The sequence below is a fragment of the Lingula anatina genome, chromosome 2 (genome assembly GCF_051362555.1).
Source record: "Lingula anatina isolate TDL-2025a chromosome 2, LinAna3.0, whole genome shotgun sequence".
Taxonomy (NCBI): Eukaryota; Metazoa; Brachiopoda; class Lingulata; order Lingulida; family Lingulidae; genus Lingula; species Lingula anatina.
In genome coordinates, this window is record NC_141768.1 from 29,559,924 (window position 1) to 29,573,226 (window position 13,303).

Sequence of the window (13,303 nt, forward strand, 5' to 3'; positions counted from 1 at the left end):
ACGAGACAAAGATGGCACGGGATGTTATTTTAGTCTCAAAATACCTGGCATATACATATTTACGCAAACCATAGCGGCATGGTAAATACCCTTTCAAGACATCCTATCCGTGTTTTCCCCCCCAAATCGGATTTTCCTCGGAAAAAATCTCCTGCGCACGAATATTTGCTGGATCCGTGCCTGTGCTCGGGTTCGACGTTTTGTACAATTTCTAATTATATAAATTACTGGCCAGTCAAATTAAACACGATATTGAAATCGATATGAGGTACTTTTAATTAATTTGAGGGGTTTTATCGTTTTTTAGACATGGCCACGGGCATTGTGAAGTGGCGGGGGGGGGGGGGGGTCGGACATACGTGCACTTGTGCGTCAAATTTTTGAATTGAACAAACTTTTCGATCCGTCAAAAATGATGACAATGTTTTACTTTTTTGATGATGGCGCTTCCATTTTTAAGGGTTTCAACATGTATGTCATTATTTCTTTGATGTACTTAACTGTTTGAGTAACCCTTTCAACGTTATATATAAAATGGAAAAATATAATTCTGATAAAAAAGACATAAATCCATTAATTGCTCATCATTTTTTCTGATCAAACTTGTAATAGTAGACATGCCCTTGCACAATTCACTTATCGCAAGTGATTTTTCATAACATAGTGTATATTTGCAGCTGAATAAGTTTGATCAAAGCAACATAATATTAACTATGCTGAAAAGTGTACTTAATCATTCATCTTCTTTTCTTTGTAGTTTTCAATCCGACATATTTGTCGGTATAACTGTGTTTAACGACGTCAGCAAGTACCACGACAGAATGAAAACGAAACCAAATCACCAAAGGAAACGTCAAAGTAGAGAGTATCGCCCAAGCAGTGAATGAATAAAAGTTTTGCTGCAATGTGTTTGGATCAGCACTTCGTAAAGCAAAAGTGTCAAGAGCCCACAAGCAAAAATTGATAAACTGAAGAAAAATTAGCCCTTGCCTTCCTGGTTTTTCAATCGCGTGTTCCCGTGTAATGGAGCGACGCGGCAAAGCGAAAGCCACAAGGAATACAGTCTGCATGGTTGTACTAATGATATCGATACAAATCGAAACCATGACCAAGGTCCTGAGACTGTCGTTTTCTGTATCCCCAAAAATACCAGCTATAAATGTGAGAATGGTATATCCTAGTACGCCCATATATGACACACCCATTAAAGCCTTGTCGAGCATCTTGAATTGATGTCGGTTCTCCTCTGCGAACATCCTGCGCTCTCTGCGGTGTCTTGCTTCTTTAAGAAAAGTATTCTTCTTCGACAAAGGGCTCATTTTGATGTACGTAAAAATCGATGTCACAATGCTCAAAATATTGAATAAAAAATCTGCTACGAACAAAGTTACAGTGGAATGCCAACGGTGCAATTCAAACAACCCATTATTACTGTGTTTTTCCTGACCGGCATTGTGCAAGAACATCATAATGACCACCAACATAAAGCATAACAGAAGAAAGCCCAAGTATGTCCCAAAGTGATAAGTGAAATAACCGTTGTGGTGCCGGTTACCGACTTCAACTCTACCAAGAAAATCAGTTTTTGGTGTGCCAACGTGGTTTTCATCCTTTTCTTCACTGGCATCAATGTTTCCGTCCTCTATATACGTAGTCCTACGCATCTGGACTTTCTCCCCAACCTTTGTCCAAATGATATACACCATGGAGGCGGAGAGGAGGCTGTGTTCTATCACGCAAGGGAAAAGGTAAGGTGAGAAAGTATTCTGTATCCCGTCGCTACACTTGTAACTCGGAGTGAGAGTGTGACCAGTTGTTGAATAGCTACTGTCTGAAATATTGTAATAAAACATGGAAAATTCAAAATGACATAGTCTACAGCTAACTTTACTTTTTCTAACTTTACTTTACAAAATATGTGATTTAGCCCTAGACCTCTACCAAAAGGGAGAAAAACTGATCTGAGTTCTTAAAAAGTGCAATAAAAGTCCAAAACTTGGGTAGGGGTGGGAGATAAGAATAATCAAATCCCCCTCTTTAAAATAATATCAGGCTTTAATTTATAACACCAATAATAAAGGCCGAGGATCCCTATGTGTCGACATTTTGTTGGATTGATCAATATATGAAAACCATTTCAGTACCATAAACTTATATCAGTATCTGCACCAGAGCGACCCTCATGTTACTCATATTAACTTCGTCGAAAATTACCATACGTTTTGCGTGCTGCCGACTTTAAAGTCGTGACCGTGGCTAGTAAATTTTTCAGACGTACAAGACTATTTCCATCATATGGAGGTCTTACAACTTTAATTTAATATGAACGATAACTCGCAAAATATTGGAATTTTTAATTTTTCACTACTCAATCACTGATATTTTCACTATAAGATTGACGATGGATTTGGCAGAGTTTATTATTATTACTATAACTTTAAAACGCGACGAGAAACCTTTCAAAGTTAATCGTATGTATGAAAATGAATATTAACGGGTTATAATGTAGGTCTTTATGTACTTTGGACCACATCGTTTGCAGCAAAATGGTGAGATGCAGTAGTTGTGCCCTGTGGCAGCTGTGCGTCGTGCTCTTCATGGCCTGCAATCTCCTCTCTCGCCTCTTCCACTAGTGTGCTGAGCCACACAGAGAGATTGATACCAAAAAGCAACATCATGCCAAACTTCGACAAGACTTGGATCCAAAAGTACTTGTTGATGCGAATCTGAAATGGTTAAATTTTGAACCTACATTTTTATAGAATGGTGAATTTGACTGTCAAAAGCTGGTTCAAAGGAAAGGGGGCACAAATACATATACATACACTGTGGTATGTAGTGCAAACTCATAAAAAAACTATTTAGTTTCGCAAAAAAATGAATGAATTAATAAATGATTTAAATAGAAATGGAAAACGTTGTAAATGTTACCTTGGCGTATATGAAAAACAGGTAAACCTGTAAAGCTGTGAATGTTATTTGAGCGATGGAATTCATGAGAATAGTGGTTTCCAAGCAATTGGCCGCCACATCGTTTTCGTATACTTTCCAGTTTATATATTGCACTATACGGACGGCATCGTATATGATAGTTCCCGTGCCAAACACTGAAATATTATCACACGATATGTATTATCAACTGATATACTGTAGTTCGAGTAAAACTTAAATAGCGTGGTAAGCCTTATTTAAGCAAATAAATAAATAAATAAATAAATGAAAAAATAGAGTTACAAGTAACGTTGAACGAGAGACTAAAATTTTAAACTTTGAACTTTAATACGGGTTGATAGACCGTAAATTTATGAACGGTTTTAGATATACATCGTACATGTAGTGTACCTCGGTGAGGGGGAGAGAATTTCCAAGAACATTTACTTTCGATATAAAAAGTTTAATGCGTTTATTATAGTTTACGATCGAATCGAGAAAAGTCAACATAAATTGTATGTAGACGCACCAAAAAGGGTTTGCAAAGTGTCCATTGACATACTATACTAACCAGCAACTCCCAGCTTCTGAAAATTTATGCCGTTCGATTTCTCTTCCTTGTAGGTGTAATCGTTGGTCAGTTTGTCCTTGGCACCCAGTATCAATACAGTCAGTATCCACGCGATTCCCAGACAGAAGAGGACAGTCAGATAATTCTGTGGAGCAAAAGACGAAAATGCCGACGATGATACATTTTTATTTCATTGTTATAATAAATCGATCATTTAGTAATAAAGAGGTGTATAGCCTTAAAATAATGCCTACTGCACAAGACTGCCCTAAAAGGCTAAGGAGCAAAGTCAAACATTTTTTACAATAACAACGCTACGTGTACATTTTATTCTATATTAGCCTACTAGTGGAAAATTATTGATGAAAGTTTGTGTACGGTTCATAATCAAATACGTAACCCTAATAAAAAGAATATAAAACTGTACATCTATTATATAGGCCCTATATGCATGCTAGTTACACATGTAAGAATATAAAATATTACCTGAATAACAGCCTCTTCCAGATGTGACTTTTCAAGAACACTGGCAGTTGCCAACGAAAGTGTTATGATTCCAAGGAATCCAGTTATCATAAAACTTATTAGCTTTAAGTTTTTAGGATTCGCACTGGAAACATGGAAATATTTACGTTTTTAAGCCAATGGACAATCTACAGTACTGTTACTTTGCCAACCTAACAACTTAACAACTTGAAATAATTTTGTATTTTATAGCTTGAAATAATTTTGTATCTTAGACCCCATTCCCATACATAGATCGATCTAGCAGGATCGACCCATCTCCGAGGGAATTCTTGCTGAATTATTCAGATTAAGCGGCTCTGATGTCTGGCACACTTTCTGATGCTGTTAAGGTGTAATTAGCTATCGCTTAGCAGCTTCAGTAGTCTAAGCCGCTTAATCTAAATGCAATTCAGCGAGAATCCCCTCGGAGATGGGTCGATCCTGGGAGATCGATCTGGGTATGCGGATGGGGTCTTATAGCTGATTGTATGTGAAATTAACGGAATTTGCTAGTGTAATTGAGGTATTCAGCCCATACGAATAGATATGAAAGCGAAGATTTACAGAAGTAACAGTGAAAAGATTCAAAGGAAATTTCCAAACGTGTACCATTCCTTTAGATCTAAACCGATAACTCGTAATGTTCGCCACTTCATTGGTCCCCTTCTTAGTACCACTTCAGCGTCCATGGTTCCATTGTCCACGTCGCCTGGCCTGTGGTCCTCAATAATGGCAACATGGTGAACTGGCCTCTGTTCCTTAACAGCAGTATCGCCTGACTCATTCATGTGTACATCGAATTCGACCCTGTTTTCATGAGAACTGGTCATCTTAATTCAAAACGCGTTCGAGATATACGCGTATGGAGGTTTTCTGTTAGTAGCTCACAAAAAGATATGAATTTGTGGTGTTCGCATTCGATCGCATAGTAATGTGTCCCCATATCATATCTGTGTTATCGAGTTATCTGTTAAATAGGATGCACATTTATTTAATGGAATTTGGTTTCCCGTGACAATGGCCATATATCTCTGAATACGATACATCACGCTGAAACATCTAATCGAACTTGCTTGTCTCTAATATGTTGAAAACAGTACAGCCGACAGTAGCGGGTTTGGGGGGAGGGGGGGGTCAAGGGGTCCTGACCCCCCCCCCTTCGATTTCTGAAAGAAATCACACCAATGATCCCCTCTTGAGATTAGAATTTTGAATAGCTGAACCATAGCTCTAAACCGTACCAAATGGCACTGTTCGCCCTCTAAAATACTAAAACATTTGGAGCCCTACGCCAAGTTGGGGGGGGGGGGGGGTCGGCTTCGCATACGCGCCCCCTTCATATAATCCTGGATACGCCCCTGCTTATTTTAGTTGAATGGATATTCACATAGTAAGTGGGGACAGAAAAATTCTGAAAAGTAAGTTTATGTATTTCAAAGACCCCTTTCCCCCGCCTAAAGGTGAAAAATAACTTGCTTGTCTTCATTTTTGCATTTTAGCTGCAGAGTCAATCAAATCCATATAGGTCCAACGACAACAACATCAAATTCAGAAAATTTTAAACATGTTTCATTGTCTTTTCTAATATACACATCACAGAAGGGACTTTAGGCTTGTAACTGCCACATTTCACCGCATTGCAGTGCGTCAGGGGAGTGCGTTGCAGACGACATGCTGTAGGCCCCTATTTGCAAGAATTTTAAAACATTTAATTTAAATTAGGGAGGGAAATCATTTTGTGAGTTTAATGAAATTTAATACAGTAATATGATTGATTTGTCATTTTCTCGTTTAAATCAGTAAAGTAGAAAGTGTAGCAGGCAATAGACCCAACCCATCTCCCCTTAAAACCCGTTCCGTGAAAATTTAACCTATGTTCTCCGCCAGAGCGTATAATAGGCCTACTGTGTGCACTCTGAATATTGACACGGTCTATTTGAACAAAGAAATACACACTATCTCTTTGATTTGAATGACAAGACGTGACTAGAACCCCCCCCCCCCCCCACCACTTCATCCACCCCACCCTGCTCCTTGCTCCTTCAACACTATCGTTTGCTGATTCTTAGCCCGCGATTCTCGACAGCCAAACAGTTAACGCGGTCTGCAACATTTCAGGGAGAGACAGAAGAAATCTAATTTCTGCTATGATGTCTGCAAAGTTTTAATTCGCAAAACTGGATAAGTTGACAAGTTATTCGCTTTTTAAAATATTTCAATAAACTCTGCTTTTAAGTGGTTCCAAGAGTTCCAAATATTTTGATGGCATCTTGATAATTTTGTCTCGCGTGTTTCCCCAAAAAACCGTCCACACACAAAAAAATCGATAATCGTATGGGAATTTTATACAGCCAATCGGCGATATCTACTAGTAACAATTTTATGACTTGGGCGTGAAAACGTGATTCACCTTTGTGCTATTAGAGTCATTTATATTGATATGATTAATAAACAGTGCGTGTCGATTTCCAACGTTTTGTTTAGCGTAATGTGGCATTGCTTTCGAAGGATAATGGGAAATGTGTACAGAACTCAAAACAAAGTAAAAAAATGCATTTTTGACTTAGGGTGCATGCCCAGAGATTTAGATCGATCCAGAGATTTAGATTTAGATCGACCTAACTCCATGGGGGTTCACGCTAAATTGCAGTCAGCCGAGCGCGCACCATAGTTAATTGCCCCCTTACAGCTTTTAGTAGGCGGGACAGACGCTTAAGCCGGTTAAGCTGACCGTAATCTAGTGAGACTCCCCACAGGGATAGATCGATCTAAAATCTATGGGAATGGGGTCTTATATGCAAATTAGATTTCCTTGAATAATAAACTGGTCGCAATTGATGTTCAGATCTGTAATGACACCGCGAACGAAGTTGTCAGCGGAAGAACAAACAGACATAAGTATTTTAGGAGTTTTTAAAGGGATACAAAAAAATGGAATCAGCGTTTTTTAGAAGTGGATTCAAATGTTTTTTAATAAAGATTTTTTAATTAAGATTTAATATGTGAACGCACAAAACTGTAAATGATTTGACCTTGCACTATTAAAAGCTATTGAATAAAATGCAAAGTGAACTAAAGAAAAATGTCTGTTTTCCTTATAATTACATGTTCATTTACAAATGAATGAAATTCAGCTAAACATGTGCTTGCACTGGCCAAGACCCCAGCCAACTATATGACATAATTTTCACCCGCAACTAGGATTCAATATTTAGAGTATTGCGCCCTAGCCCGAAACAAACTCTCTCAATTCAAGACTTCAAATAAAAGAGCTTTTTGAAATCAAATACTTCATTATCTTTGAGTAACCCGCTCCTCTCCCTTTCTACTTCTACCATTCAAACAAACCGCTTTCGACACTCACACCCAAATGAAACTCAATATAGAGGTGCGTTTCAAATGCTAAGGTGCCAAAAAAATAAAATTGAATGAATTCAAAGTTGTATTCAATTTTTTAAAAACATACATGTATATGTGTATAAAAAAAAAATCCACGACAGTCTCAATTTGAATTCAAATTTTGATTTTTATCATGTTTTTTACATTACGCAAAGAGCCCTAAATAGTAACGTATGATAGTTTGACATTTCTGATATAATATTTGGAGCACGAGGGGAAAAATAATTTATTTAATGCTTATTTTACTGTCGGTAGAGTGTATTTTCCCCGTTTACATCTTCTTTTACATCCGTAAGAAACAACAGTTTACATAATTAAAGATATGTCCTGCTACTCACAGAGATGATCAGAAATAGTAGCTTTACACATTTTGTGTACAGTATTCTGTATATTAGGGCTATGTAAAAGGTGTGTTTGTAAAAAAAAAAACCTCAGATGTCCTCAAAGAAATTTATCGTTTTGGAGTTCTTGTTCTATTTCACTTTTTAAAATTAAACGCATCAGTAATAATTATACAGTCTAAACGTACCATCTCTTTTTCAAACTAAATATTAAAGCGAGGAAGGGTGTGTCTGTTATTGGATTTCTGTCATTCGATCTTCTTTTGCGGAGTATATGTATTTTTCAATATTTATGCAAACTACATGTGAATTACCACAATAGAAAAATATATAATCAGGGGCGGTTCCAGGATTATTTGAAAGGGAGGGGGGGAGTCCGGAACGACAGGCCTCGGATGCGAAGCCGACCATCGCCCCCTTGGTGTGGGGTTCGGGGCCTACTCGAGGGCCCCGAAAAATTTTTGGTGTTTTGGAGAGCAAATTGAGCGATCGAGCAAGATCAGGCCTACCCGACTACCAGACTCGGCACCAAATGATGCTGAATTCACCGGTAGATCGGACCACACTACTCGTTTTGCTTTAGTACGGTTTAGAACTATAATTTAGCTAGTCAAAATTCTAATTTCAAGAGGGGAATATTGGTGTAATAAATTTTTCAGAAACCAAAAGCGGGGTCAGGACCCCCTGACCCCCCCCCCCCCCCCCCCCTCTAAATCAGCAACTAAAACTATCACAGGATAGATGATGATTGAGTAAAATCGCGATGGCGATCGGGACCTGTCCTAGGATGCTGATCGAAGTCTGTATATGTACCTACAAGTTGGAGAGATGAAGATCAGCCTTTGTCCTAGGACAGTCGCTATCAATCAATTTGGATTCCTCAGCTGGTAAATATTAAAGAATGAATATCATATTTCACATAAAAGGAATTTTTACAGTTTTTTTTTATTAAAGAAAGCAAGGTATGTTATTCTTTCAAATTCAAAAAATGTTCAGCTAAAAAAAGGAGTAAATCAACGAAAAAACGGGAGTATCTTAAAAACTCCCTTAAGGCCACTAGTAGTAAACGGACCAAAGGCATAGAAACAATGCTCAAACCCACAAAATAAGTAAAACACCACAGGGAATAATATTTTTCTCCAACTTTATAACTAAATAAGTTTATTTCATTTCATTTTAATACAAAAAAGAAAAAAGTTTATAATTAAAACAAATGTAATTCTAAATTTCAAAGCCTTGCTGTATTTAAGAGGATGTTTTTTTTTTTCCAATTTGGTCATTTTAGAGACAAAGAGAGAAACAACGAAGGGACGTAAAGGGATAACCTCTACCTTGGGAGAACCCCCCTTCCCCCCCAAAATGGCTTTTTATGTACAGACACAGATGTGTCTGTACATATAGCCATCACCTGCGTCTGTCGTCGTCGCCGTGCACTTTGACCACCGATAACATGATAAGTGAAAAACCGTTTTACCTTTTGGCTTGAAACTTACAGAACTGATGAGCTTTCATAATATGCAGGTCAAGTTCGAAAATCAGCATGATATGGCCATCTATATGGAAGTTATGCTGTTTTTTCACTTTTTTCAGCATATATGCAACACCGATAACACGATAAGTGAAAAAACGTTTTACCTTTGGGCTTGAAACTTATGGAACTAATGAATATACATAATACGCAGGTCAAGTTCGAAAATCAGCATGATCGGGCCATTTTTATGGAAGTTATGCTCTTTTTTCATTTTTTTAAGCATATATGCAACACTGATAACACGATAAGTGAAAAACCGTTTTACCTTTTGGCTTGAAACTTACAGAACTGATGACTATTCATAATACACAGGTCAAGTTGAAAATCAGCGTGATTGGACCAATTTTATGGAAGTTATGCTGTTTTTTTTTCACTTTTTTTAGCATGTATGCAATACCGATAACGCATTTCAAGGAAAATCAATTGGCCAATTGTCTTGAAATTTACAGGGGTGATCAGTCTTACTGAAATACAGATGGAGTTCGAAAATAAGCTCCATTGGTTCAGTTCTGGTGAAGTTATGCCTTTTTTGTATATAAGTGTTTTTTCCTTTGATTTAATTCTTAGGCATGTTAACAATCTCATCTGTGAACTAATTAGATATGTAAAGGTGTTCTTTTGACATTTTCTGCATCTTAACAATATTGTTAGTTAATTATATAAAAAAGATGGTAAACCTGTTATTGTGTAATAAAGTGTCAAAAAATGGAAATAATAATAAACTCATATCTTTACAGTTTGTCAGATTCAATCATTCACCATGTTCAGAATCTCAGAATGGAGAAAACTGGACATTTAAAATTGTTCTATTGATATTTTTCCTATGTCAACAATTTTCTCAGTTGTTCATTTAAAAATGACAGTAAATTGATTACTTTGTTATATGAAAAAAAGGTGTTGAAAATGGAAGAAAATCAATTCAATACAGTTATCTCTTGTATACAGGTACATTTTGGCATTTTGAAAGTGTGACTCTGAACTTCCATGGCCTTGAAGACCTTTCCATGTCACATTTTCTGTATATCCATGATACTTTTATTTTATTATTAAAAATTGATGGTCATTATGTTATATTGCATAAAAGTTGAAGAAAACCCTATTTTGGAAATGGCTGCCGGAATGACCATTAAGGAAAAACCATGTTACTTATGATACTCAAACTTACTGAAAAGTTTTGTAAGACTGACGTGCAGTTTGTGTTGGAAAATCAGAGTGATTGTTTTCTGTTCTGGAAGCAATGCAGCTCTATAGAGTGCTATATTGGGCTACTGTTTATGGATGGTGGTAATTGTCCCTTGGGGTAGTCACAAGCTAAATTCAGAGCTATAAAATCATTTGCCTAATTAATTTCCAAGTGCCCATTAAATAAGATTACATAAAACACACGTTGAGATTTCCCAGTAAAGTCCCATAGGTAAAGCTCTCTTAACTGTGTCACAAAATTAGGAATCTGTGATAATTATGCAGGTAAATGTTGTTTAATATTGCAAATAAGTTAACAAAAGAAAAAAAAATTGAATAACAGTGCCTTATTATCCTCAAACACATTGGGGTTATTCATATCATGTTATTACAGCAAGATTAAAAGTTTGAATAGCAGCTTTAATGGGATATTTTTGTTGTGTTTTCTTTTTAATTTATTTTTCAAACACTGGCATTTTCAGCTCCCATCCACCTGAAGCTCTTCACATTCTCTGTATTTCCACATAAACAGTTGCATTGGTTTTTATGTCTTTAAACATTATGTAATAATATTTTATGCATTGTCATCATTATTCAAATATTGGGATTTTCATTATGTGAATTTGGTCCTGAAACTGTAATCTTATTGCAGGGGTGGATTGAGGCCGTCTTCTGGGTCTTTCAGATTTTAAAGTTCATATTGATGGGTATCTGTTTTTTTTCTGTTGGAAGACCATCAAAAATGTAGGATGGATCAACAAAGATAATTTGGAATACTGTCAGAAAATATCTCTGGATCCGCTCCTGTTATTGACGCTGTCACCTGTTGTGCATGATTAAAATTCAGTGTTGATTGACAGTGCTATTGTAGGCATGATTTATTATTGCATCAAAATTAACAAAATGAACCATTTTCTGCATTTTCTCAGCATATATGCAGCACTGATAACACGATAAGTGGAAAACCATTTTACCTTTTGGCTTGAAACTTACAGAACTGATGAACATTCATAATACACAGGTCAAGTTCGAAAATTGGCTTGATTGGACTATTTTTACAAATTTAAAGTTATGCTGTTTTTTTCCATTATTCAGCATATATGCAACACTGATAACACATTTTAAGGAAAACCAATCAGCCTTTTGTCTTGAAACTTACAGGAGAGATCAGTCTGACTAATATACAGATCAAGTTTGAAAATAAGCTTGATCAGTTAAGTTTTGATGAAGTTATTAGCCTTTTTGCATATAGGTGGCTTTTCTTCAGATTTAATTCTTAGGCATGTTAACAGTCTCAATATGGAACAAATTATATATGTAAAAGTGTTGTTTTGACATTTTCTGCTTCTTAAAAATATTGTTAGTTGATTATATAAAAATGACAGTACACCTTTTATTGTGCATTGTGTAATAAAGTATCAAAAATGGAAGGGAACTCATATCATTGAAGTTCGTCAGATTCAATCATTCACTAAGTTAAGAATCTCAGAATGGAGCAAGTTGGACATTTAAATTTGTTCTATTGATATTTTTCCTTTGACAACATATTTTAATTGATCATATAAAAATGACAGTAAATCGATTATTTTTTTTCATGTAAAAAAGGTATTGAAAATGGAAATAAACTATTTTTAATACAGTTTCTCTTGTTTAGATTTTGGGATTTTCAAAGTGTTTCTGAACTCTATGGGCTAGACACATTTTGTGAATATCCATGATAGTTTTATTTTATCATTAAAAAACTGATGGTTATTATGCTGTTAAGCATTATGTAATATTGCATCAAAATTGAACAAAACCCTATTTTAGGCACTGCCTCCTTAGTGACCGTGAAAGGAAAACCATGTCACTTGCTCTTTTTACACTTAAAGGAAAGAAACATAGGACTGAAATACAGCTCCAGTTGGAAAATCTGTCTCATTAGTTAATTTTCTGGAAGTTATAGAGGTTTTTTGTGAAAATTTTTATCTTTCACATACTGGAATTTTCAATGTGGGACTTAGAGCTCCCTTGGGCATGAAGCCCAGTGGTAATCACCTTTTTTTAATGTCCATGTTTTTAATAGTAGATATTTAAAAATTGGTGGTACTTAAACAGTTAATCATTATGTAATGTTGCATCAAAATTGACAAAAAACCTCTTTTGTACACTGCCACCATTAACGTTATAGAAAGAAAACTGTTACTTTCTAATTTTTCAACTAGTCTTACAAGAATGATTCTTAGGATTGACATACAGCTCATATTAGAAAACCAGCTCTATTAGATTATCACTTTTATTAAATTTATGCATTTTTTGTGAAATTTTCATTTTTCTCATTTTGGCACTTTCTAAGTATAAACTTGAACTCTGATGGGCCTGAAGCCTTATGCTTTTACTTTCGTCGGTGTTACCTGTTGTGCATAATTTTAAAACATTTGATGTTGACTGTGCAGTTAAACATAATGTATTATTGTATCAGAATTGATAGTCTCCTATTTTGTGCATTATTGTTTTGTGCATTTCTTAAGGGTGTGACTTATGGGCCTGAAGACCTTTGAGAGGGTCAGTCTGTAAATTTCCCTTGGGTCTCACTAGGCTAAGTTATAAAGTTATAAAGTCATTTGCCTAATTAATAGGCCATTAAATGAGATTACATAAAGCACACTTGTTGATATTTCCCTGTAAACTCCCAAAGGTTAAGCTCTCTGCTGGATTAATAATAAGGAAGCAGTGATAATTATGCAGGTAAATTTTGTTTTATATTGCAAATAAGTTTTTAATATATATAATTATAATTATAATAGTTTTTAATATATTTAATTATAATAATATGCCCCCAACAGCCATTATAATAAAAAT

The 13,303-nt window shown here is 35.8% G+C and overlaps 1 protein-coding gene across 1 annotated transcript; it reads right to left on the bottom strand.

Annotated features, from left to right (window-relative positions):
* Nucleotides 1–579: 579 nt before the first annotated feature.
* Nucleotides 580–5,115, bottom strand: LOC106156316 (proton channel OtopLc-like). Its single transcript, XM_087007140.1, has 6 exons — nucleotides 4,619–5,115; nucleotides 3,989–4,112; nucleotides 3,503–3,647; nucleotides 2,932–3,107; nucleotides 2,522–2,726; nucleotides 580–1,831 (listed from the first exon to the last, which is right to left on the bottom strand). The coding sequence occupies exons 1-6, from the start codon at nucleotides 4,837–4,839 to the stop codon at nucleotides 738–740; spliced, it is 1,965 nt and encodes a 654-aa protein (XP_086863266.1). The 5' UTR covers nucleotides 4,840–5,115; the 3' UTR covers nucleotides 580–737.
* Nucleotides 5,116–13,303: the final 8,188 nt, after the last annotated feature.

What these genes read in the sequence shown, in the direction of transcription:
- LOC106156316 (XM_087007140.1), bottom strand. Translation starts at nt 4,839, where the DNA reads ATGACCAGTTCTCATGAAAACAGGGTCGAATTCGATGTACACATGAAT. An exon ending in TCAGAAGCTGGGAGTTGCTG is followed by an intron (nt 3,108 to 3,502) that starts GTTAGTATAGTA and finishes ATAATATTTCAG; the next exon opens with TGTTTGGCACGGGAACTATC. An exon ending in TGCAAACGATGTGGTCCAAA is followed by an intron (nt 1,832 to 2,521) that starts GTACATAAAGAC and finishes ACAATATTTCAG; the next exon opens with ACAGTAGCTATTCAACAACT.